The sequence below is a fragment of the Diceros bicornis genome, chromosome 26, assembly GCF_020826845.1.
Source record: "Diceros bicornis minor isolate mBicDic1 chromosome 26, mDicBic1.mat.cur, whole genome shotgun sequence".
Taxonomy (NCBI): Eukaryota; Metazoa; Chordata; class Mammalia; order Perissodactyla; family Rhinocerotidae; genus Diceros; species Diceros bicornis.
In genome coordinates, this window is record NC_080765.1 from 44,100,508 (window position 1) to 44,127,485 (window position 26,978).

General features: G+C 46.7%; 1 protein-coding gene across 2 annotated transcripts in view; it reads right to left on the reverse strand.

The window, feature by feature from the left end:
- Positions 1-1,376: 1,376 nt before the first annotated feature.
- DNAJA3 (DnaJ heat shock protein family (Hsp40) member A3) overlaps positions 1,377-26,978 on the reverse strand; it is a 37,138-nt gene continuing 11,536 nt past the window's right edge. The window contains exons 4-12 of one of the 2 annotated variants that reach the window (XM_058570140.1): positions 26,181-26,381; positions 24,786-24,938; positions 18,210-18,357; positions 16,535-16,599; positions 14,865-14,993; positions 13,471-13,586; positions 12,322-12,419; positions 3,967-4,083; positions 1,377-3,320 (exon numbers count right to left, since the gene is read on the reverse strand). In XM_058570140.1, the coding sequence (XP_058426123.1) occupies positions 3,980-4,083; positions 12,322-12,419; positions 13,471-13,586; positions 14,865-14,993; positions 16,535-16,599; positions 18,210-18,357; positions 24,786-24,938; positions 26,181-26,381 (1,014 nt within the window). In that variant the 3' untranslated portion in view covers positions 1,377-3,320; positions 3,967-3,979. The remainder of the gene's footprint in view (positions 3,321-3,966; positions 4,084-12,321; positions 12,420-13,470; positions 13,587-14,864; positions 14,994-16,534; positions 16,600-18,209; positions 18,358-24,785; positions 24,939-26,180; positions 26,382-26,978) is intronic. The other variant, XM_058570141.1, reaches the window with a different exon arrangement.

Sequence of the window (26,978 nt, forward strand, 5' to 3'; positions counted from 1 at the left end):
TATAAAGTGCAGGTTTCACAGTGTTTATTAACATACAAGAGTGCTAAAACATGCCTTCTGTGAAAGCCATGACTGCTCACATAGTTCAGTATTCAGTGATGGCTCCATTCAGTGATGGCTGCAGAACAGAGAAAAGGGTAGGGGCAGTCCCGGGACGAGGGGCAGCCGGGAGGCTTGAGGGACTGGAGAGGATTCTTGTACGTTGAGGGGGATTTTCATGACAGGGAAGGAAGCAAAGACCAGTCCACCAGAACCCAAATACCTGAGGAGAAGGAAAGTTCAGGAAACAAATCAGAGCAGAGGCCTGCAGGCGGGAAGGCAGCCGCGGTCCAGTGCCAAGTAGGCTTCATCCACCCCTGACTGCACCTTCCCTAGCCCACCCTCCCTGATATTTCAGCAAATGCTGAACACCCATCTATCTTCCCCTCCTCTCAATCCCCAAAGGTTCAGGGACTGAGAGACACTTTATTGTATCTTTTTTTTTTTGTGAGGAAGATCAGCCCTGAGCTAACATCCTTGCCAATCCTCCTCTTTTTGCTGAGGAAGACTGGCCCGGAGCTAACATCTATTGCCAATCCTCCTCTTTTTCCCCTTTTTCTCCCCAAAGTCCCAGTAGGTAGCTGTATGTTCTAGTTGCACATCCTGCTAGTTGCTGTATATGGGACGCCGCCACAGCATGGCTGGACAAGCGGTGCCTCAGTGCGCGCTCGGGATCCGAACCTGGGCTGCCAGTAGTGGAGCCCGCGCACTTAACCGCTAAGCCACAGGGCTGGCCCCTATTGTATCTTTATTTTTTTTATTTTTTATTTTTGTGAGGAAGATCAGCCCTGAGCTAACATCCATGCCAATCTTCCTCCACTTTATGTGGGACGCCGCCACAGCATGGCCTGACAAGCGGTGCGTCAGTGTGCACCCGGAATCCGAACCCAGGCCGCCAGCAGTGGAGCGTGCGCACTTAACCGCTACGCCAAGGGGCCGGCCCCCCTATTGTATCTTTAAATACCTCATCTCACGCTCCCAACTCAGAGGCTGCAAAAAAGTCTGGTGACAAATGCCTCAGGAGCCACCTGTGGGAATAAGCCAAACCCCAGCCTTGAGTGGGACTTGATTCTACAGCTGTTGTACTGCCACCCTCCATCCACCCAGGGAAGGATGCCTCAGTATAGCAATAATGGTGCCTAGCCAGCAAGAAAATCCACTTTCTCTTTCCAAGTCTTCCCCAGACTTCTGCTTCCAAAAGACAGGACAGGAATGGGACTTGGGTTGACTTCTCCAGGAAGGAAACCTAAGCTGCCAGGAGAGTAGCCATCTCGCTCGCCACTGCTGAACCCAGGATCCAGAGTCGAGCCGGGCCCACAATGAGAATGCACAGCAGGCCCTCAGGAAACATCATTTATTATATAGACACTCCTGAATGAAGGAAAAGTATGGAAATTGGCAGGAAGTCACTGCTGAGCCCCTTTCTTGCCCATTAGGTCTTGCCCAACTTCTTCACCCAACCATTTAAGTGCTCTCAAACCTCAAGCTGCTCCACTCAGGACCCTGAGGTGGGGCTGAGCTATGTGCTCAGGCCACTCCAGCTGTGATGGCTTCGGGGCTTTTGTGAGACAGTCTCTGCTGAGAGCCAGACTAGTTCAACTACAATGAACAACAATTTTAACATGAAAAAAGAACCTTAATATTCCTCTGAAAATAATGGAGGAAAATAAAAAACATAGTGAGGGAGATAGTAACAAGGCTGCACAGCACATCACTCATGTTGCAGGCTCCCAAAGAAAAAGCAACACACCCAATTCTACAACATTCGTTCAAATCAGCACATCGTTTCATGGTGAGCTCCCTGGTCTGGGAACTTGGCTGGAGAGGGTCTGCACTTGTCAAAGCGTCACCCATCTGTCAGTGTGCGTGTGCTCTTGGGTGGGCATGACTCCGTGGACAAGGCTAGCCACCTCTGCAGCTGGCCCCAGGAAAGCCAGCAGCAACATGGGGCGGCCCTATTTGTAGACGAGCACCAGTAATCCCCTGCTAAGCCACCTGGAGAAAGCTGTTTGAATTCTTTCAAAGAAGAAGTGACCACACTTTAGGTTTTAAATATCTTTTTGCAGTAGATAATCTTATTTACATTGATACAGAATCATTTTACATTCTTAAATCAGACACTACTAGATGCTTTATTTTAGTAAATTATGAAGGAAAACAAAAAGGAAACTATTCCGAAGTGTTCTCCATTAACCTGTCTTACCACAGTGGGAGGATCTGGAAACACACGGAACCTGTACATCCTACAGGCTGAGGCTGGGAAAACAGTATGTTCTGCTCTGGCTGGACAGTGGAGAGCCTTCAACTGCTTAGACTGTGCTTTCCTTTGCTGAACAAATATTTATATGGGAAAAGACAATGATTCTTAGCACTGAATAATTTAAACACACTTCTGAAAACAGCTGTCAACAGTGTGAGTGGGGAGAACCAAGACCCCGACTGGCAGCGAGGGCAGGGCTCCGGGTTAATGAGTGCATTAGTCTGCCCCAGGCCATGGCCACAGACGGCTGAGGTCCCCAGAAGGGCAGGAGCCCTACTCGCACCTGGCTTAGAACAAGAGAACTCCACAGTCAGGGACGAGAGGCCACAGGAGGGACTGTCCGTCCTGACAAAGATCACGGCCCATGTGGTCAGGAGCAGCATCTCCAGGAGGCTCTTCATATGTGTCTCCCCAGGCCCCAAAGCCCCCACGTTCCAGCTCCTTGGTACCTTTGGGAATTAAAACAAATTCGAAGAAGAGCAAGTGATGCCCCTGCTGAGGGGTGGATGACGCTGGTGGGACATATAGGCGCCACGTTCCTGGAAAAGACAACCTGTCAGGAAAAATTCATTCCAGAACCTCCCAGAGGTTTGATGAGAGGAAAATTAATCACTTCATGACTCGACGCAGCTTAAGGCTTCATTTTTAAGCTGTAAGCATGGCCTTTAATTTTTTAACTAAGATCTCCACCACATTCGATTCCAAATTAGAGTTTTGGCTCTGCAAGAAGTGTCCAGCTGTCTTACCCTGCCTAAGCCAGAAGAGGCCGAGTTACCCACCCGTGGACAGGAAACTTCTACCAGCCCTTAGGCATGCCACGCGTTACTGCCGAGGGGCTGTCCACCGTGACTCTTATGTGGAGAGGTGTGTTGTCACATGATTTTGCTGTTGCCAAAGTAGTCCAGAGGACCTCTGCAAGCAGGGGCTTGGTGCTGCTGTGCTGGAATCCTCCTGTCTCCAAGATGCCTTGGCCGCGAGGAGGGCCAGCTGCTCCAGGCCTAGTTTCCAGTGGACCGTTTTCCTGAGCCAAGACACAAACAGTGACATTTCACTGCCATCGCAGGAGGCACACACCCCTGTGTGAGTTTTTGTCATCACTGACAAGGAGCTGCGCCAGGAGCCCCAGCCACCAGACACCAGCACAAGTAAAAAGTGGGTCCCAAGACACCACAGTGAGTAAGCATGACTCCTGGCAACCTCCCCGAGGTTTACACAGCCCTGCGCCTCCCAGGCAGGACAGGCACTATGAAATAGGCGGGAGGTTGGGGAGATCTGAGTTCTACGCCTGGCTCTGCTATGACTCGCCCTCTGCGACTGTGGGCAACCTGGTTCTCGCCACTGCTGGACGCAGAACCCTCTGGGAGCTAGTGGAAGGAGGGCTTTGAGGCAGCCCCCCAGCGCACCCTCTCCAGGATATGGACACTGCAGAAGGCCGGCCGCTGCAGCCTGGTTCAGCCCTGTACCGGTTGACTCTGCTGCATTTCCCTAATGCAGCTGTCTGCACAGGCCGAGAAGCTTGGCTCTGAGGAGAGCCAGATACACACCTGAGACTGGCACCTCTGCCAACTCTCGGGGGTCAGGCAGCACGGTATCAGTTAAAGTAGGGAAAATTGGGATTAGTTCACAGAGGGAAACAAAGGGGGAAGAAACCTCCAGGGTTTTCCTACCTCGGCTGGGATATCAGGAGGTAAACATTTTCTTAAGTTTGGAAAGGAATCCCTCCTTGTCCTCCCCAGCCTCGGGCCTAGCCTTGCCTCCTGCGGAGCTATCCATGGTGCTGCCACCTGGGCACAAACAGCAGAAAGAACTGGGGTCAAGGGTGCATACCTCCACAAGTCCCATCCCAGGCCCCGTCTACCCATGCCTGGCCACCCAGGGGCTCGCCACTCAGGGAGCCACCAAGTACCACCCTGAAAGGAGAGGGGGCTGCTCCCATGTTGGCCAGGGCTGCCTCGCCTATGAGATGACTAAAGCAAACAGGCCAGTCAGCGCTTTAGTGTATCCCCACTGCTCCTCAAGTCACTAGCCCGCAAGAGGAAAACAAGAAATAGAGAGGGACAATGACCAGCTATCTCTATCTTAACAATTGTAACAGAAATATAGTAAGTGCCAGATGCCTTCCAGGCCAGGCCATAGAGCTTCCACACTACCTCATTCGATTCGTAGGATGATCTTACAGGTAAATTTCACAGATGAAGAAAACAAAAAACGGACGCACAGAGAGGTTAGGTGGTTTGCCTAAGGTCAAAGAACCACTAATGGGAGGGAGAACTAAGTTCAAACCCAAGCAGTCAGAGCCCAAAGTCTAGGCTCTTAACCACCATGCCATTGGCTGTAGGAAGGTGTAGAACACGCGCCAAGACCAACCAACAAGCTTCCACACTCCGTACGTATGCACATACCATCTCCAGGACACCCAGCGGGGACCCACCGCCTCTCGGAATCCCATGACACGTGCGCTTCTTCTTATCTATAGTGAGGGCAGCGGAGGACCCTTATGTCACTCGGCAAACTCTCCCCATCGAGGGGCATCTAACTTTAAATGCTCTGGATAAAAGGAAGCTGCTCTGCTGTTTCTTTAGGGCCCAGGTTGAGACTACTGAGAGCAACTCCACTGCACAAATGCATCATTTTATTTTATTTTTTTTTAGATAGTTTTTTAATTTTATTTATTTATTTTTTTGTGTTGCGGAAGATCAGCCCTGAGCTAACATCCATACTAATCCTCCTCTTTTTGCTGAGGAAGACTGGCTCTGAGCTAACATCTATTGCCAATCCTCCTCCTTTTTCCTTTCCCCCAAAGCCCCAGTAGATAGTTGTATGTCATAGTTGAACATCCTTCTAGTTGCTGTATGTGGGACGCGGCCTCAGCATGGCTGGAGAAGTGGTGCATCGGTGCGCGCCCGGGATCCGAACCCGGGCCGCCAGTAGCGGAGCGTGCACACTTAACCGCTAAGCCATGGGGCCGGCCCACAAATGCATCATGTTAAAGATCTGCCAACCACTAGGCAAGGGGGGCAAACTTTTGTTATGAGTTAGACTATGGACCTGTACTCAACATTTTATTTATTTATTTATTTTTTATTTTTTGTGAGGAAGATCAGCCTTGAGCTAACATCCGCGCTAATCCTCCTCTTTTTGTTGAGGACAACTGGCTCTGAGCTAACATCTATTGCCAATCCTCTTCCTCCCCTCCCCACCCCAAAGCCCCAGTAGATAGTTGTATGTCATAGTTGCACATCCTTCTAGTTGCTGTATGTGGGACACAGCCTCAGCATGGCTGGAGAAGCAGTGCGTTGGTGCGCACCCAGGATCTGAACCCGGGCCGCCAGTAGCAGAGCACACGCACTTAACCGCTAAGCCATGGGGCCGGCCCATGTACTCAACATTTTAAATTGTAGGGCACCATTTTTTTTTTTTTTTTGAGGAAGACTAGCCCTGAGCTAACATCTGTTGCCAATCCTCCTCTTTTTTGCTGAGGACGATTGGCCCTGGGCTAACATCCATGCCCATCTTCCTCTACTTTATATGGGACGCCACCACAACATATAAAGTAGAGGAAGCTTGATAACCGGTGCGTAGGTCCATGCCCGGGATCCAAACCCGCGAACCCTGGGGCCGCCAAAGCAGAGTGCGTGAACTTAATCGCTACGCCACGGGGCCGGCCCCTGTAGGGCACATTTGTAACATGCTAGGAGACGTATGCCAAGTGCAGTGCAGAGCAGAGTGAAAAACGGTCACCCTCCCCAAGACCTTAGTCTAAGACGTCTTCATCAGTGAGAGGCCCAAAACTCTGGGTAACAGGCCCCAGCTGGGATTGGGTGGGGTGGTCCTGGGTACGGCCCCCTGGGGAGTCCTCTGGACCTGGCACACTCTGAGAGCTCAAGAATGTCCTCAGAGAGATAGAAGTGGCCCCAAACAAGGACGTGCTAATAGAGGTCTAAGCAATCACCAAAGCCAAGGTGGCTGGGTGACCCCAGATTCCCAGGCCTTCCCAGATGAGGACCTAGGCACTGCACAGGCATCATGGCAGGCCCCTGTGAGAGGCACCCACTGCCACAGGTTATGAGGCCAGATGTGCCCTCCCTTAGTCCTTCACATGGCCTTTTCTTTTTTTTTTTTTTTTAATTTTTATTTATTTATTTTCCCCCAAAGCCCCAGTAGATAGTTGTATGTCATAGTTGCACAGCCTTCTAGTTCCTGTATGTGGGTCGCGGCCTCAGCATGGCTGGAGAAGCAGTGCGTGGGTGCACACCCGGGATCCGAACCCGGGCTGCCAGCAGTGGAGCGCGAGCACTTAACCACTAAGCCACGGGGCCAGCCCACATGGCCTTTTCTTACATCAAGGCTTAAGTAACAAAAAAGGACTGCTCCTAACACAAAGGAATCCACAAACCAGAAATTTCCCATCCCTCCTGGGCCTCCTCGGACAAGGGAGAGCAAGAGCATTGAATTTCCTATGTCCTTGTTAAGGGGACAGCAAATCTTCGTGTGTGTGTGTGTGACACCGTGAGTTACCACTGATGGAGCTTTTATCATGTGCCAGGTATGGAGCCAAATGCTTTACCTAGATGATCTCATTTAATCATATAAGAACCCTATGAGTTGGGTGCTACTATTATCCCAGTTTACAGATGAGGAAACTGAGGCTCAGAAAGGTGAAGCAATTTGCCTAAGGCTGTACAGCTAATAATGGCAGAGCTAAGACTTGAATCATGTGACATCAGAACCTAAGCTTTTTTTTTTTTTTAATTTTTATTGTATTTATTTTTCCCCCCAAAGCCCCAGTAGATAGTTGTATGTCATAGCTGCACATGCTTCTAGTTGCTGTATGTGGGACGCGGCCTCAGCATGGCTGGAGAAGCGGTGCGTCGGTGCACGCCTGGGATCCGAACCCAGGCCGCCAGCAGTGGAGTGCACGCACTTAACCGCTAAGCCACGGGGCTGGCCCAGAACCTAAGCTCTTAACTACTAGTCACAATGAGGCATGAAAACATTCAGCGACTGCCTCGCCCTCCTCCCCCAACTCTGCTGTCCTTGTCACGTGAGGGCGGGAAGTGGTTATGCCCCATGGCCAGTATTTGAGCCACAGCAGCCAAAGTCTGGGAGAGCGAGAACAAGCACGTGGTTAGCTGGTTAACAATTCACAACAAATAAATAAATAAAACAATAAAACACCGACACACACCCAGAAATTCTTCTCACCCCCCACCACCAGGAACACAGTCTTACCTCTCTCTGTTTTATTTTTTTTAATTTTTATCTATTTATTTTTTTCCCCCAAAGCCCCAGTAGATAGTTGCATGTCATAGTTGCACATCCTTCTAGTTGCTGTACGTGGGACGCGGCCTCAGCATGGCCGGAGAAGCGGTGTGTCAGTGCACGCCCGGGATCCGAACCCGGGCCGACAGTAGCAGAGCTTGTGCACTCAACCGCTAAGCCACGGGGCCGGCCCTTACCGCTCTCTGTTTTAAATTTGGCTAAAAGGAGGATGGACTCCTTCAGGAATAAGGTTTACTGGCAGGGACATCAAATAATATCAGCACTGAACTTAAAATTCTGGGGGCTGGCCCCGTGGCATTAGTGGTTAAGTTCGGCTTGCTCCGCTTCAAGGGTCCGGGTTCGCAGGCTCCCCCCCGCAGGCAGACCTACACCACTCGTCAGCTATGCTGTGGTGGCAACCCACATACAAAATAGAGAGAGACTGGCACAGATGTTAGTTAGCTCAGGGCTAATCTTCCTCAAGCAAAAAAAGAGGAAGATTGGCAACAGATGTTAGCTCAGGGCGAATCTTCCTCAGCAAAAAAAAAATTCTGAACCAAATGTCAGGAATAAACTGTGAGCCTCTGCACATTCATGATGAAGTCTATACACAGATCCTTTTTCTAGGATCTGTCCTTACAGGATGTCCTGGGCCCTCAGGAGCCTTCTGGTCTCCTTCCAGGACACAAACATGAGCACTTTACTTCCAAAACTCCTTTAAATACAGCTGGCAGGGCCGGCCCCGTGGCTTAGCGGTTAAGTGCGTGTGCTCTGCTGCTGGTGGCCCAGGTTCGGATCCCGGGTGCGCACCAACGCACTGCTTCTCCGGCCATGCTGAGGCCGCGTCCCACATACAGCAACTAGAAGGATGTGCAGCTATGACATACAGCTGTCTACTGGGGCTTTCAGGGAAAAATAAATAAATAAATAAATAATTATTAAAAAAAAAAAATACAGCTGGCACATGATTTTTGCACTTCAGAATAAATAGGGAATGCCCCGTGGTGGAAGTCCACTCCAGCTGAACAGGCACAGCACGAGCATCTCTAGTCTGTGCTTTCAGAAGGTGACCACAGCTGGAGAGGTTGCTCAGCCCACCAGAGACCAAGATCTCGAACCTGAGGCCGCAGGACTCCTTTATCAGATCACACACAGCTTTCCTGAGAAGGGGTTACATTTCTCTCTCTCCCTCAGAGCATTTCCCAGCTGATGGTTAGGAAAATGAATTCAAATAAACTCTGCCAACATTTACCGTGAACCAGCCTAGGGCCAAGTGCAGCGCAAGGTGCTGGGGATTCAAAGAGGAAACATCCTAGTTCACTACAGGCAGGATCCCAGGTCAGAACTGTTTTGACGGCTGCTGATAAGGTGATGCCAGGTAAAGAATAACCAGGAAACGCTCATTCTGTGAATTATATCAGCTTTTTGGGCCAAAACGTTTTCTCCACGGTTACAAATGCCTAGTGTGATAAGAAAGGTCTAGCACTTATTTGGGGGGTCAGTGCTTGCCCTGGCTTCCTGTTATGCTGTACGCTGGAAGAGGGCAGCGACCCTGTCTCTGTGCGTGACTTCTTAGCAACAGCAAATGCTAAATGAGCATTTGTTTGAAGGAACAGAGGCCAACAGGACTCCAGGATCTGACTTCTGAGGACTGGACCCACCCTACGGTAGAGGTACATGTCCACACTCACAGCCCGACTCCCTGAGCTGTCTATGTGCACAAGCTGAGCCAGCAGAGCGCTTCTCGTTCCTCTAAAATGTCTTTTCCCTCATCTGCCTCTGCCTCTGCCCTGCACAAAAGGGATCTGTGATCAACACTGTCAGCCACGTCAGAGAAGAGAAACAGCAGGTGGAATCTCCAAATAACGAGCTCGGGAACAAGTCTCTACACTTACAGCTAAATGTACATACGTGTGTTATCACAAGAATCAACGATGACCCAGAAACACAATGAGCCACACTGTGTCTCTAACTCAAAAAGTCACGCAGTGGGCCGGCCCCGTGGCTTAGCGGTGAAGTGCGCGCGCTCCGCTGCTGGCGGCCCGGGTTCGGGTCCCGGGCGCGCACCGACGCACCGCTCTCCGGCTATGCTGAGGCCACGTCCCACATACAGCAACTAGAAGGATGTGCAGCTATGACATACAACTATCTACTGGGGCTTTGGGGGGAAAAATAAATAAATAAAATCTTTAAAAAAAAAAAATGTCACACAGTAACCTCAGAGTGCCCCAATGCCCTGTGTCTTTTTGCTTAGCCCCAAGAGCACTAAGAGCCCCTAAGCACGCCACGGTCTTTCTGGTTCACAGACTGGGAAAGGAGCCAGGCCAGCCATTAAGGTTTTCAGCAACTGTATAAGGGAACAAAAATAAACAAGGCATACTAAACGCACCAAAAACTTTAGGTCACTTTCTTGCAGAACTGTATCTATTCCAAATGCCTTCCAGGTACCCTTTCCCATAATTAAAGCAAATCTTCAAAGACCCAGGAAGCAGTGTGTACCTGCAATGACTCCCATCAGTCTCAAATGACTCTACTCATGTGTACTTAGAGGCTATTAAAGTGACCTGAGCACACTTGATCCTAAGAACCACTGACAACTGAACACAACTGCTTCTAGGATAACTTCAGTTAATAAGTTTTGTTAAATGTTTGAAATAAAAGAGATTCGGGCTCTACTTAAATAAATAGACCCACTGTTAGTGAAGTTGTCAGGAAAAGAGAATTGTATGTACTGTCATATTTTCATATAAGGACTGCTGAAGTAACTTTCTTCACAGTATAACGAGAGGCTTAACCACACGGAGGCCACAGACTGACAGTGCATTCTTTGAAGCCAATTCTAAGATTCTTAAATGCCATTTAAAAAACTATGTCTGGGAGCCAAATTTCCCATTGGAATACAACTCTGAAATGACAACAGAAGTTGAGTGGAAAAAATACATAATTTGGCACAGCCATTTCACTTTATAAACAAGTTTTCAGAAGTGCATATATTAAAGTTAAGCTGGGCCGGCCCTGTGGCTTAACGGTTAAGTGCGCGTGCTCCTCTGCTGGCGGACCGGGTTCGGATCCCGGGCGCGCACCGACACACCGCTTCTCCGGCCATGCTGAGGCCACGTCCCACATACAGCAACTAGAAGGATGTGCAGCTATGACATACAACTATCTACTGGGGCTTTGGAGGGGGGCGAAATAAATAAATAAAATCTTAAAAAAAAAAAAAAAAGTTAAGCTATACTCAGCAAAATTACATCAATAAAAATTTAAAAGGAAAAACTGGCAAAGTGTCTGGCACACAGGAAGCTCCCAATAAATCCTGGCTGAAAGCAGGAAGAGGGTAAGGACAAGGAACCACGAAGATAATGAGGGTTCTAAGGATACTCATAAGCTGACGGTATGATCAACTCTCAATTTAAGCTATCAGAAAGGGCTTTAAAATACACCAACACTCCAATATAGTGAGCGAGGCCCAAGTCCTCATCCAGGCAGACCTCAAGTTCCCTGAGGTTGGGGGGACACAGACAACGGACAGCTGAGAGCTGTCTGCAGAACAAATCCCACATGCTCTGTGATGTGGGAATATTTGGGATTCAGGAAGGAGAAGCCAGAGGTGCACAGTTATGTGGAATAATCACTCCCACTTCTTTTTAGTTCAAGGGATATAACAAGAAAATAAGAGAAAAGTCTATGTACCAAATAATTAAAATAAGTGCCTATTCCATGCTTGGTCAGGCTACAGACACGATGGAGGACTTGGTCGCCTGTACTCAACAGAAGCTCAGCAAAGACTGCTGCTGCCGGGACCCCCACCCCACCCCACCCCACCCCGGGGGCTCCAAGACCAAGCCCTCCACTTCACTGGGAAATCCACCTCCAGCTCCAACCACCTACTCTGAAGGACCATATACTAATCTAATATCGTTTGAGTTCTGAGAACGAGAGGAGCATCCAGGACCCCGACAAGAACTGAATGATGCAACAAGGAGAAAACATGGTGGGCAGCTGAAGCCAATGACACCCTCAGCACAGCTTGTCCTGACCCGAGCAGGAGCCCTAAGCAACAGAGAACCAGCGTCTCCTCGGCAGAGCACCCCCACCTCCCACGGGAAGAGGGACTATGGCTGCAGTGTCTGTCACCAAAGCTTCTGCCTGAGGGCATTTTGGTATCTAATCACTAATATTTAACTAGACTCTACAGACAGAGCATGACATCTGAGCTCAGGGTAAATATGGCATTTGTTCATTGCCAGAGGAATTCAAAGTTAGACCTGCTGAGAACAGGCAGATTTGGAGTCACGTGATCGTTTTTAATTGCTGCAGTAGCTGGTGTTCACAAGACACTCTCAAATCTTGGTGAAGCGTTTTGGGTCAGGAACGCATAAAGCTTTCCAATCCAACTTCCCCGTAAGCTGTTACAAGGAGCTCTCATGTAGGGATGTGCCCAAGGTCACAAGGCAAGTAGCAGAACCAAAGATAGAACTATGGAGAGCAGCTCTCTGAGACACACGGCTGCCAGCTGGAAGAAAGCGTTCTAGAAGTCTCTAACCTCAGCAACCAGGGCGCACACACAGAGGAAGGAAGAGAAGCTTTACTCTGGAGCTCGGCTGGCACTTAGCTGTTCCTAGCCCATAGCTCCTCTCTTTCTACTGTGTTCTTTGGAGGCTCCACGGAGATCCCCAAGTGGAAACCCCAACATGCTTCTAAACTGTCCATCCTCTGAGGGTCAAAGAGGATGCCCACAAGCCATTGTGCCTCCTTACCAGTGCTTGTCTGGGTGACGCCATTCACCGTCCCCTCCACATCAGTCTCATCCTCGGCATAACTCAGGATCAGGCTCTGCTGCCGGCTTGTCAGTCTCCTGTGGACCGAGCACAGTCAGTGGCCAAGTGTTTCCACTGGGCAGCTCTTTAAAGGACGTGGACTCAGCCAATTCCCATGCAACGGGTGGGAAATGGGGGACCCCTGACCCAGGCAGAGGTGCACACCCTGAGCCTAAGAGCCACGCCCTCAGAGCTTCTGTGAAGAAAATCTCTTACAATACCCTAAGTTGTTTTAAACAACTGCCACTGTGGCTATGTTAAATACGTCACTGCAAAAAAAGCTTTTAAAAGTGTGTGTAGGAAATTATCTGAAAGGAGTGCCGGAAACCCAGTTCTCCCAAGGGGACTCAGGCATGCCCTATTCTGGATGCCCACAGCTCTCTGTTTGGACCTTTGTCTCAGAGGACACAGACATCCCGTGCCATGATCTGGTTATAGATCTGTCTCTCCCACCAGGCTGTGAGCACCCTGAGACCAAAAATAATAATAATCAATAACAGCAGCAACAAACAGCTAAGTATTCCCTATGTATTATTCATTTAATCCTCCAACTCAAGGAGATTGACCTTTTTATTATGTCCACTTTACAGATGGAGAACTCGGGCAGGATACATTTGACTTAAAGGAAGAAGTAAGCTGCCTAGGCCTCAGTGCTTACAGTGGCAGAGCGACAATGGGCCAGGTGGTTCGGTGGCACTGAACCACCACACTGCAATGCTCTACACAGGGCCTGGCAGGTATTTATTATTTATTTATTTATTTTTTGTGAGGAAGATCAGCCCTGAGCTAACATCTGCCAATCTTCCTCTTTTTGCTGAGGAAGACTGGCCCTGGGCTAACATCCGTGCCCATCTTCCTCCACTTTACATGGGACGCCGCCACAGCATGGCTTGACAAGTGGTGCGTCAGTGCGCGCCCAGGATCTGAACCGGCGAACCCCGGGCCGCCACAGCGGAGTGCACGCACTTAACCGCTTGCGCCACCAGGCCGGCCCCGGGCCTGGCAGATAAAACAATCTCATCTGGCTCCTGCTTGGTGGATGAAAGTGTGCAGAGATCTGGCCTTGCCATGGCCTATGTGGGCACTTACTTTGGAACTCTTATCTTGATGTGAATGTAGTGATCTCCGTAGCCATAACTGTTAATCCGGGGGATGCCTTTCCCACTCATCCGAATCTTCTGGTCTGTCTGAATTCCAGGGGGGATCTACAAAGAAAGGAAATCTGTGGTTTTCCTTGGTCTCCAGTTGCCCAAATGAAAACATTTCACTACAAGAAGACAACTTTACTCCTTGAAAAGAACTCCCATTCGGGTTTCTAGACCAAACCCACCCACAACCACATGAAAACTGGCTAAGCTACGGGGCCGGCCCCATGGCGTAGCGGTTAAGTGCTCAAGCTCCGCTGCTGGCGGCCCTGCTGGCGGCCCAGGTTTGGATCCCGGGCGCGTACCGACATACCACTTATCAGGCCATGCTGTGGCAGTATCCCACATAAAGTGGAGAAACATGGGCGTGGAGGAAGATGGGCATGGATGTTAGCCCAGGGCCAGCCTTCCTCAGCAAAAAGAGGAGGATTGGCATGGATATTAGCTCAGGGCTGATCTTCCTCACAAAACAAAAAAAAAAAAAAAAGAAAACTGGCTAAGCTGGGATCCACCCTGAGCAGAGCCTGTGACGAGGACTTGGGGGCAGGTAGTTTGGAGAAGTGAGCACAGAGAGCAGGAGGGAGGAGGCACGGAGAGCGAGACCTGGGAGGAGACAAAGCCAACACATGGGCACGTTGCTGAGGCTGCTCTCTGGCCCTCCACAGGGTCTGCATTCCACGGGCCCTCGAGAAGCAGAGAACAGCTCCCAGAAGTGTTCACCAGACACCTACCCACGGCTCCTGCCTCTACTGGCAGAGGTTAATCCAATGCACTCACGTCTGCCCGCAAAGGGCTCCTGAGAGGCTGGAGAAGGCCCAGGCGAATGAGACAGCGTGACCCAAAGGCGGGAAGACCCAGAGGCAGGAAGAGCCAGAGGTGGGAGGTGGGGGGTGAGAGGTACACTGAGCTCACAGGAAGCTGTTCTCTGTACTGCTACTGAAATCAGGGGTGGCCTGAGGGGATGTGACATGGGCACCAAAGGTGTCTGCTCCCCTAATCAGGCACTGGAGTGGCAACAGGTGCAGAGAGCTCACAGCAGGGAAATGCATGTCTGCTTCATGGTGTAGCACAGTTCCCGGGACCTACTAACCAGTAGAAAAGTGGATGCGACCCAGGAATCGTCTTCAATGGTTATTACCCATTTAAGGCCTACAGTTTGTGGTTCACACCCAGGGAAATGCCTAACATTCCTCCTGCCCTCCCTCAAAACTCGTCTCCTCTGAATCCCCAAAATGCTGGTTGTTCACAGGTTCTAGCCACTTCTCAGCCATTTCCCATTTCAGAAAAAAAAGAGCAATGAAGTACAAGTGTGGCAAAGCCATTCTCAGGCCCTCCTACCGTCACATTGATGGTCTCATACAGGCCCTGGGCTCTGGCTGTCCCTCCAAGAAGAGCCTGAGCTATAGAAATAAAGAGGTCGGAGTGGATGTCTGCGCCGTCCCTCCGGAACACGGGGCTTTTCTGCACCTAGGGCCAAGCACGAGAGATGGGGATTACACACAGAGAAGTCCTTGAGACTGGACATCAGCCCCGTGTCCAGCAGCCCGAGCTCAGGTTGCTGCTTCTATGCTCAGAGTATAGCACTGAGGAGGAGAATGTACTTTCACCAAGGTGGAACACCACCCCAGGCTCCCGGGTTACACGTCAGATTCATCTCTATACTGCAATACAAGAGTGTCAGTCTCAGACTAAGCTGTTCGATTGCGAAAGGAAATAAAAAAAAGTAAAACTGACTTTTTGAACATCAAAAAAAAGCCTATTTTACCAGAAAATATAGAAAAACACAGACTAATACATCTATAAAGGCAAAAATCCGAACGGTGATTTGGCACAAACAACCTTCATGACAGACTGGCAGCATGGGAATTATTCTGATTTTATAAGCACCATTTTTTGTGTCTCAAAGACATTTTTTGCCTTCCAGTGATTTCTTCTCTCTCTCTTTTTCCTTCTCTATTATTAGATGGGAATAGAATCTGAATTTTCTACCAAACTTTTCTCATAGATTGGCTTCCAGCTTGCTGCCTTTGTCTTTGATTTCTCAGTCTAGAAGAGTCACCCTTAACATTACCTTTTGTCTTTGTTTTAAATTATGAAATATTTCAAACATACATAAACTGCTAAGTAAATAACACACGGTGTATCCACAACCCAGCTTAGGTAATTAATAAAACATTACGAATGCAGCTGAAGTTTCCTTGCCTCCTCCTCACCCCTCCAGAGTAACTACTACACTGAATTCAGTATTTATCATTCCTAAGAGCATCTTTTTACTTTTACTGAATATTTACATGTCCCTAAATAATATATAACACCATCTCGCATGGTTTAAAACTTTATATAGATGATCTCATCATCCTGTATCCTCTTACAATCTGCCTCCTTTCCCTCGTCTGTAACTGAGAAGTCTCGCAATGTCTCATACTGACACGTTTGGCTCTAGTTTCTTCCTTCTGACTGCTCTGTGTACTCCATGACCACAGCGTGGGTCACTCAGCCATTCTCTTTTCAAAAGACAGCAAGTTGTCATCACTGTCTTACCACTATGAACGAGGCTGTCACATACACCTTGTGCCTCCGCCTGCTACACCTGTGGGGTGTATATATCTAGCGGAATTGCCAATAGAAGGCATTTATCCCTTTAATGTTTCCCTTATTTCAGAAAACCAAGTCTGCCTTTGTATATAGTAGGTAAAACTGCACCTTTGGCCTGACTGTCCCTACCAACAATTTGATACATAAATAAAAACACAAAATGTTTTCTGTATTTTTATGGGTCCTATGTTGCCAACTTGTAAACAGCCTGAGGAAGCTTTGTTCTCTCCACACCTAGCACAAATGCTTGACATAACACATGTTTAATAACCGCACTGAAGTGGCCACTGCTCCCCTTAGAAACAAGGACGGCCAGATGTGCCCTGTGAAGCTCCAATATCCTGAGAAGACTCGGCTGTACCGTCTCCAAGAGAACAAGGGTCTGACAGAAGCTGTGCAAGCAGAGCACCTACCCTGAATGTGATGAAAATTTCTCTTTTTCCTACAGGCATCCTCACAGTCTGGCCATCCTCGACTCCTATAAGTAAGAACAAAAGTTTAAAAGAGAATAATTATTTTGGGACCTCCCAAGGTATTTTTTACCCTAGATCCATTTAGAACCCACCAACTTCCTTGCTCATTCCTGTTTCTTCTTCTTTTTTTTTTTTTTTGTGAGGAAGATCAGCCCTGAGCTAACATCCATGCCAATCCTCCTCTTTTTGCTGAGGACGACCGGCCCTGAGCTAACATCTATTGCCAATCTTCCTCCTTTTTTTCCCTTTTTCTCCCCAAAGCCCCAGTAGATAGTTGTATGTTGTAGTTGCACATCCTGCTAGTTGCTGTATGTGGGACGCCGCCTCAGCATGGCCAGACAAGCAGTGTGTCGGTGCGCACCTGGGATCCGAACCCAGGCCGCCAGTAGCGGAGTGCACACTTAAACGCTAAGCCACGGGGCCGGCCCCTCCTGTTTCTTCTTAACAAGGAACAATTATCCAAGATGGCAATAGGTGTAACTTTTCAAAGGTACAACGTAAAATAATTGATAACTGAACAAGAGAACCGCTATTCATTTATTCAAGTTTACTGAATGCCTGCCTCGTGCCAGGTCCATGTAGTACCTCAGGGAGTGTACAGTCTAGTAGGGGAGATGGGTACTAACCAAATGACAACACTAATAAGTGTATCTTTACAAATGGAGACATGTTCTTTAGGAGGAAAAGATCACAACTCCAGACAAAGGAACACCTAAGGAACAGGGAGGGTTCCAGAAGGCTTCCCTGGGGAAGTGACACCTGGGCCGGGAGCTCCAGGAGAACAGTTAACCCACTGAAGAGACGGTACAAAGTGAGTTTCAGACACAAGAACGGCATACACAAAGGCTCTGTTCTGGGAGGCATCACGGCCCGTGCAAGGAGCTATGTGAAAGTCAAGGCAGGCAACAAGGGGGCGACCAGTAAGAGGCTGGACAGGCGGGCAGACCTCCTTTCTCACCCCCTGAGAGTCACTGCAGGGTCTTCAACAGGGCAAGTGACATGATCAGACTGCCTTGTGGAAAGAGCACCCCGGAAGGAGAGCCAGTTGGGGACAGCAGTCACAGGCTGCCCTGCGGCCTGGGAGAGGGTGAGTGCAGACTGGGCTGGCAGTGGGGACAACGCTGGCCTCGGGGACTGAAGACGGAGGTGATGGAGGAGCTCCTTCATCATGCATGGGGAACAGTGGGCAAGTCAGGTCTCTTCTCCCCAACATGACATGTAGCCGAGATTTTAAAACTAGTTGGTACAGGGCCGGCCCCGTGGCTTAGCGGTTAAGTGCGTGCACTCTGCTACTGGCGGCCCGGGTTCGGATCCCGGGTGCCCACCGACGCACCGCTTCTCTGGCCATGCTGAGGCCGCGTCCCACATACAGCAACTAGAAGGATGTGCAGCTATGACACACAACTGTCTGCTGGGGCTTTGGGGGAAAAAATAAATAAATAAAATTATTAAAAAAATAAAAAATAAAACTAGTTGGTACAAGGAGGAGAATGCAAGGAAATTCTAGTTCCTCCTCCAGTCCAGGGCCTTAACCACGGCTTTTACAACAGCCAAGTCACAGGAAACAGTGACCTCAGCTCTCCCAGCCCCTGTGTCGATGAGCCACAGAACCCACCAGCAGGCACGGGGATCACCACTTTCTTCTTCTGTTTGGCTTGTCCTGCTCCTCTGCATACCACACAGGGAGTCGTGATGATGGAGCCTCGGCCACCACATCTCCGACACGTGGAGCGCATCACAAAAGGGCCTGTATTTATGGTTTCCTAATAAAAAGGAGAAGAAAAATGGGACCCTGAAGACACAGGTAAACTCTGACAGGTGAGGCTCTGGGACCACAATCTGCACAAGAGAAATGTTTCATCAAAAACTCATGTTTTGGGGCCGGCCCAGTGGCGCAGCGGTTAAGTGCACGCACTCCGCTGCAGCAGCCCGGGGTTCGCAGGTTTGGATCCCAGGCGTGCACCAAGGCACCGCTTGTCAAGCCATGCTGTGGCAGTGTCCCATATAAAGTGTAGGAAGATGGGCAAGGGTGTTAGCCCAGGGCCAGTCTTCCTCGGCAAAAAGAGGAGGATTGGCATGGATGTTAGCTCAGGGCTGATCTTCCTCACAAAAAAAAAGACTCATGATTGTGTGCACACACACTAAAACATACTGCCTGAGAACACAGGTGCTGAGGCTCAAACTGTTCATATGATCTTCTAGAACCCACCGACTTCTGAATTCCAAATCACCAAGCTGATTCTAGAGACTGAAAAGTGAGATACTGCCTCTCTATAGAAGCTCCTAAAACCCTCGGGACCCCTGGGAACTGAGTGAATACATTTTAAAAAAATAGTATTCCCTCTGTAATTACAAATGTGATAGCTGGGAAAACAGGAAAATAAGAGGAAAGTGACAACTGGACTCAATCCCCCACTCAGAGCTGCCAGTCTGGTCACTGAGCCTGCTACTGCCCACTCCAAGGAGCAGCACAGGCCTCTGTCCCCTTAGGGCCACATGGGAACAAGAGCTGAGTGGAGTTTACCAACAGGACCCCCCCATTGCCCCATCCCCATCCCAGCTTCCCAGGGCCTCGAGGCCAGTGGCTCCTCTGGCACGCACTGCTGTGCTTCTCTTCCTGCAGCGTCTTCTTTTGGATTCTGTCCCCCTCCCGAATCCTGCAAGAGCCGCCCTAGCTCCCAGCCTCCCCACAGCTGCGGGGAGGCTTAGGATTTGTGGTTGCTCCCATCCGCTCCTCACTGGGCATTGGAAACTGGCTACCTTTTTACTTAACCTAACGTCTTTGGATTTTTTTTGTAAATTATCAAGTACACGCTTGTGGCAAAGCAAAGGCTACAGAGATACGTAAAAAAGATGTTATTAATCTCCCCCCTCACCTTGACTCCCAAGGTAACCAACTCTTACCAGTTTATAGTTTGAGGTATTCTTTTCACAATTCACTCACTCTCTCTCCATAAAAAAGTCTTCTTTTAAAGTGAAAATTTTATAAAGAGTATATTATACGTATTGCTCTGCAACCTGCTTTTCTTTTTATCTTAATGATACATCACGAACATTCCTCCAGGCCAATACAGATTTCCTTTTCCATTTTAATATTCAATTTATGTTTCAATGCTATAGAGAAAAATCTCTGCACATATATCCTTCTCTTCTGGTGCCTTTGTTTTTTGTAAGAAAGATTCCCAAAGGTAGAATTGCTGGGACAAATAATCATTCTATTTAAAAATTTATGTTTTTATTTATCTGAAAAAGTAATATGTGCACATGGTACAAAATTCAAAAGTAAAAAACGGAGATACCGTGAAAAGTTAAGTGTCACCCCATACCCTGTCCCCTAACTATTCCAGGCACCTTCCTTAGAGGCACAGCTACAGTGACCTTCTTGTGTATCCTACTTTCTACTAACACACACATTTTCAGCCATCTGTATGCGCATTACGAGTTTTCAACAAGCCAAAGCAGTACACTATGCACATGGTTCTGCAGCTTCTGTTGTTTTGTTTTTTACAATTTAATGATCTTGGAAAGTATTTCCCATCAGTGTAGTTTTCTGTTACATGGATGCATCACAATTTTTCAGACAACTCACTCCTGGTGGTCACAGAGGTTGTCCAGTCCTTTACTACTCTACACAAGGTTCCAAGGGACACCCTGTACATACGTGTGCTGTTTTACAAGTGTGACCTGTAGGCTACGAACCCAAAAAACATGGAAACAGAAAGTTTTTTTGTGTGTGTGAGGAAGATCAGCCCTCCGCTAACATCTGCCAATCCTTTTTTTTTTTTTTTATGCTGAGGAAGACTGGCCCTGGGCTAACATCCGTGCCCATCTTCCTCCACTTTATACGGGACGCCGCCACAGCATGGCCTGACAAGCAGTGCATCGCTGCGCACCTGGGATCCAAACTGGCGAACCCTGGGCCGCCGCAGCGGAGCACGCGCACTTAACCGCTTGCGCCACCGGGCCGGCCCCCAAACAGAAAGTTTTAATAGCTCCTGCAGCTGCCACTCACAAAAGTCAGAGTGGTTTCCACTTCCATCATCAGTGTATGGGAACGCTCATGTCCCACAGGCTTGTCCGCATGGACTGTACAATCTCTGAAATGTGTGCCAATCTGGAGGGTGAGCCAAAGGCATCTTCTTGTTTCCATTTGCTTTTCCCTGACTGCTCGTAAGAAACGTTTACTGGTCACTTGTATTTCCTCTTCTGTTCATCTTGACCAGTTTTCCTAATGAGCTGTTTGGTCTTTTTCTCACTACTCTGAAGGAACCCTTTACATATTAGGAATACTAATCCTTTAGCAAATGTGTTGCAAATGTTTTTTCCCAGGCTCAAACATTACGTTTTGAGAGAAATACACTTCAGCTTTACTATCTTACCCAGTGTTCACTTTAGAAATGTTTAAAAAAAAAAGTTACAGCAAATCAGGGCCTTGCAGAAAGGACCTTAGAAATGAGAGGGAATGGGCCAGCCTCGTGGCTTAGTGGTTAAGTGCGCGCACTCGGCTGCTGGCAGCCCAGGTTCAGATCCCGGGCGCGCACCGACGCATCGCTTCTCCGGCCATGCTGAGGCCGCGTCCCACATGCAGCAACTAGAAGGATGTGCAACTATGACATATAACTATCTACTGGGGCTTTGGGGAAAAAGAAAAAATGGAGGAGGATTGGCAATAGATGTTAGCTCAGACTCAGTCTTCCTCAGCAAAAAGAGGAGGATTAGCATGGATGTTAGCTCAGGGCTGATCTTCCTCACAAAAAAGAAAAAAAGAAAAAAGAAGTGAGAGGGAATTGGGAACAACCAATAAAAAATATCTATAACAAGTGGCAGCAACTCGGTTCACAACATTGTAGCCATCAGAATCCTCACCCTCTCCAAGAGCACCCTCTAGAGGAATGCAAGCTCAATTTCTCTTTCTCAAACTAAGATGCACATTGGTCTTTTTCTCAGTAGAAGTATAGGTAAGTAACTTTGGGTATATGCATCAGTGGACTATTATTCAGCCATAAAAAATAGTATTTAAAAACATTCAAAGATATGTAAAAATGCTTTCATGTAATAAATGAAAAGTTATGGAAAACTGCATGTATGATTCTCAACGGTTGAAAATTATATACATATAGGCAAAAACATATTCAAAGTCAAAAGACAAATGACAAACTAGAAAAAACACAACTAAAATCATCGACAAAGGACTAATTTACTTAATTTATAAACAGCTTCTACAAATGAATAAGAAAAGATCAATTACCCAATAGAAAGAAGGATAAAAGATTAAATAGACGCCAAGGAAAACAATGGTTCTCAAATCGTAGAAAAGATGTTCAACTTCACACATAATGAATACCTGCACATTCAAAAAATGAGTATGAGAAACGACATTATTCAAAGGTATCCATTATCTACAATGGTAAACGATGAGAACAACCTAGGCATCCAATAATAGGGACTTGGCTAAATAAATGATGATATATCTGTATGAAGGAATACTGTGGCCATAAAAAGATCGAGGCAGCTCTACACGCAGAGTATTACCAAAATATACTGAAAAGTAGAAAGAAAAAAAAAAAAATCAAGGCACTAACTGTATTCTTCTACCTTTGGTACAAAAAAATGCACACATGCATGCATACGTAGGCCTGCATCTAGAAGGGCAGAAGGATGCCTGAGAGTGGAACTTAATGACTAAAAGTCAAGAATGGGAGGGCGACTTACTTCACACTGTTTATAATTTGTACCCACTGAATTTTCAATGGTTTCCATATATTACTTATTAAACTAAAAAATAAACTATTAAACTAAAAACTAAAAACTATAAAACAAAAACAATATTCCTAATCAACAACTGGCAGGAAACACACTAAAATGATAATATTGGTGGGATTATCAGGGACTTTTGTCTCCTTTTTTAAGCTTTTCTGCACTCAAAGACAACTTCTACTCCCTCCCACACACAGATACCACGAACAATGATTTGACTTTAAAGGTGGGTAGTGGAGAACTTCCCAACTCCCTTAAAAAAGAAACCACCTAATTGGAATACACACATGATCAACGGAAACCTAACTGCATTTCAAACAAATAATATAATCATAATGAAGTGGGAGAAAAAGAAGTGACCTAAGTAACTTTTGAGCACAGTATTTTAACTATATAACCCCAATCCAAAGATAAAAATCACACTAAATATCAAATGCCAGTAAGTAGGACTGTTTTTTGCAGCAGTATGAGTAACAATTCTGAAACTATGTTTTGTGTGTTATAGGATTGAGCAAATGAGTAAATATATTGAGGATAATCAGAGCCAGATGTCTCTTTACTAGAAAAACGTTTCAAATGTGGACAGGCAGAAGACTAGATGAACCTTGTGGTGATGGAATGAAAGTGGAACTATCAGGCTGAACTCATTGGTTTTTTGGATGGATGGTGGGTGGATGGATGGAGGGTGGGTGGATGGAGAGGTGTGTACGTATGTGCATATACCTATCTATAGTAGGAATAATATGGAAAGAGATATAGATATGGGCATATATATCTATATGTGTGCACACATATGTGCTCACACACAGAAACACACACTTTTTTTCCTGGCTCAGTCTGCTCAGAGGGCTTAGAAGCAGTGACACTCCAGGTACAATGAGCACACCTATAGCACAGATCTTGGTTTCTAAATCCCATTAGACATTAAAAGGAATCAGGACTCCTTGGAGAAATGGCTGGTTCCGGGGCATGGCAAGGAAAGTACAAGTAGAGCCTAGAACATCTTGTTGTGATAGAAAGTAAGGAAGTGCTAAAAGGATGACAGGGACGTGTCAAAAGGATATAGGAGCCAGCCGCAAGGGACTTCTGCAGGCCAAGTCCGGGACAGTCTGATCATCAAAGTAAGTAACTATGTATACTAATTATAATATATATAGTATTATATACACAAATTATAGCCTAGTGAATAAAACAAGGATCCACTATTTCATACTGTTATAAATGAATGAATAAATAAATGGAGAAGAGAAAGTTCTTTCGTTCAGTAGAATGCCAACCAACAAATGTATAAGGGATGCTGGAATCAGAAAATCACCATTTTGCAACTGTCACAGTAATAACTGATTTAGACAAGAACGATAAATGGGTGCTCTAACTACTGGGTAAAAGTTGGATGAGAAACAGGATTATTTCTAATAGTGTCAAGGTACCTCACCACAACTTCCCTACTAATCTCAAAGGGAAAAATAACAGCTTTACAGAGAAGAAACCTCGCGGACACTACCTTAACTAACTGATGGTGATCAAATGTAACATCATTGCTAATGGGACAAACTGACACCCTGTGACTCCTGACATGATCCACTGAAAAGAGTACTACTCCTTTGTGGTGTTTCTGCCAAAAATGCATAATCTGAATCTTATCACGAGGAAGTTGTCAGATGAACTCAAAATGAAGGACATTCTACAAAATAGCTGCCTGTAATCCTAAAAAATGTCAAGGTCATAAAAGAAAAAGAAAAGCTGAGAAACTGTACAAGATTAAAAGAGACTAAAGATATGACAACCAAATACCACACAAGATCCCAGCTTGGATCCTGGACCAGGAAAGAAAGAACATTATAAGGACAATTGAAAAAATTTGAATAAGTACAGATAATGGTATTCTATCAACATTAAACTTTCTGATTTTGACAACTGTACCGTGGTTATGTAAAAGAATGTTCTTCTTCTTAAAAAAGAGTACACCAGAAATGACAAAGCGAATGGGACAAAATGTTAACAACTGGTGAAGCTGGGTTAAAGGAATAAGGGAGTGGTTCTTTATACTATTCTGTAAGTTCGAATTACATCAAAAATTTACCAAAAAGAAAAAGAAAAAATAAGTACACTTCAAGCAAAATTTAAAAATTTAAGTCCCCTTGCCCCACCCCAGTTTCAAATCACCAAAATATCCTAAAGGATATTTTCAGAGATAACAGCAGTTTTCTTGCTCTGTCTGTATTGTTGTCAAAGACAGAGGACTCCTGGAAAAATGCAGAAGGTTCTAGATAAAACAGTCCCACCTAGTTATGAACTCTCAAAGCCCTAGGTACTGCTGAATAAATATCCATAGGAGCATAGAAAAAAGGAATGGTGGGGAGAAGTGTGGGTGGGCAAGAAGTGGGAGTCCCCTCGGGAAGACAAGGGGGCCTCTGACTCGCTCTTATCTTACCATGCCAGAGCCGCCGCAGTAGTGGCAGTGCTGCACCTTGGTGCCAGGCTCGTTCCCCTTGCCGTCACACCGCTCACAGGTATCAGTGATGTTCACAGTGAACTCCTTGTTGACGCCCTTGGCAGCTTGATTGAAGGTCAACTCCATAATGTACTAAAGAAATCAAGGGATGGCCTGTCATCTTTCTTAAAGTAAGGGAAGTTTTCAGTTACTTTACTTTCTTTTAAAGACTTTATTTTTTAAAGCAGTTTTAGGTTTCCAAAATTGAGAGGGAGGTACAGAGATTGTCCACATACCCCCTGCCCCCACACAAGCACAGCCTCCCCTATTATCAGCATCACTCACCAGAGTGGTAAGTTTTTATCAAAGATGAACCTACATGGACATGTCATAATTATCCATAGCCCATAGTTTACATCAGGGCTCACTCTTGGTGTTGTACATTCTCTGTGTCTGAACACATGTACTGACACGTGTCCATCATTATAAAATCATACAGGGCTGGCCCCGTGGCTTAGCGGTTAAGTGCGAGCGCTCCGCTGCTGGCGGCCCGGGTTCGGATCCCGGGTGCGCACCAACGTACCGCTTCTCCGGCCATACTGAGGCCGCATCCCACATACATCAACTAGAAGGATGTGCAGCTATGACATACAACTATCTACTAGGGCTTTGGGGGGAAAATAAATAAATAAATAAAATCTTTAAAAAAAAAAAAAAATCATACAAAGTACTTTGACTGCCCTAAAAATCCCCCATGCTCCGCTGACTCACCCCTACCCCCTACCCCGGTTATTTTAACTGCTTTACTTACCTGTGCTCTGCCAAGTAAGAACAGATGGGTCTCACTTAACTGATTCTGCCCTACTCCTCAGGATTTTAAAGAGATAATGTTTTAATTTAAGTGAAAATGTACTTTTTAATAAACCAAAAATGTTCACAGATAATATTTGTACAAGACCCTTACAAATAGCTCAAATGATCCACAATCATAACTTAGATCGTAAAACATTTCTCCTCTCTCTTCAATTCTGATAATGTCTTATTAACATATAAATAGGGAAGAGGTAGGATTGGCAGTGTCTCCCTGCTGGATTAAGTTCTCCTAGAATAATGTAGGAAGCCCTAGATAAAATACTCACACCCTAATAATGGACTCTGAGAGCCTTAGGTGCTGTCTGATTAAGCAATTGTAAGAATACAGTCAAAATGGATGTATACATTATTAGCTATACGACTTTTCAAATATCAGAATTATTTCTTACCAAGATGACTATCTCCAGATCATTTCATTTAAGCTGCTTTGCCTCTTTCTTTGAGAAACAGAAATTGATAAAATCTGTTTGCATCACACTTAGCAGCTAAAATTTGAATGACTCTTCAAAATGAGATGCTTACCTCCTGAGGCTGATTGAATACACTCTGGAAATCTCCAAAAGAAGATGATGAGAACTCCCCAAAGATCTTCCTGAAGAGCTCCTCTGGGTCAACTGTGGGGCCTCCTTTCCAGTAGCTCTGCCCAGAGCTGCCAGCCCCAGGATCGAAGCCCGCGGAGCCATAGGCATCATACTGCTTCCTCTTCACTTCATCACTCAGCACCTACCGAGAACAGCACAGCAATCAGGCTCTCCCAAGGCCCAGGGACACAGGCACCAAGTACAGATAATGGTACTGCTCAACATTAACTTTCCTGATTTTGACAACTGTATTGTGGTCATGGGAAACAATGTTCTTGTTCTTAGAAAATACACACCGCAGTACTTGGGAATAAGAGATACAATGTCTGCAACATACTCTCAAATGGTTGGGGGGAATATGCACACAAACACAGAGCAGATATATGATATCCTATATATCCTGAACCCCTTCAGGATGGTCAAAGTCCAGGAAGAAGGTCCACTTTTCAATAACTCTGGAGCTGTTCAGCAGTTGTTCCATGTAAGCTTCATCTCTCTGATTACATTTTACATTCCTCCAGGGCATGCAAAAGTCTTCTACTTTTCAATCCCTACCATCCCCACCAAATAGCACGGCCTTAGGTAGGAGGCCAGTATTCAAATAGGTGCAGAATTAGTCAATCCAACAAGCGGTTCCCAAAACCGGCTACAAGTCCAAATGACCTGAGGAGCTCTGTTTATAAGATTATTGGATCCTGTTCTTCATTCAGATTCCAAGTTAGATCTAGCATGAGACCTG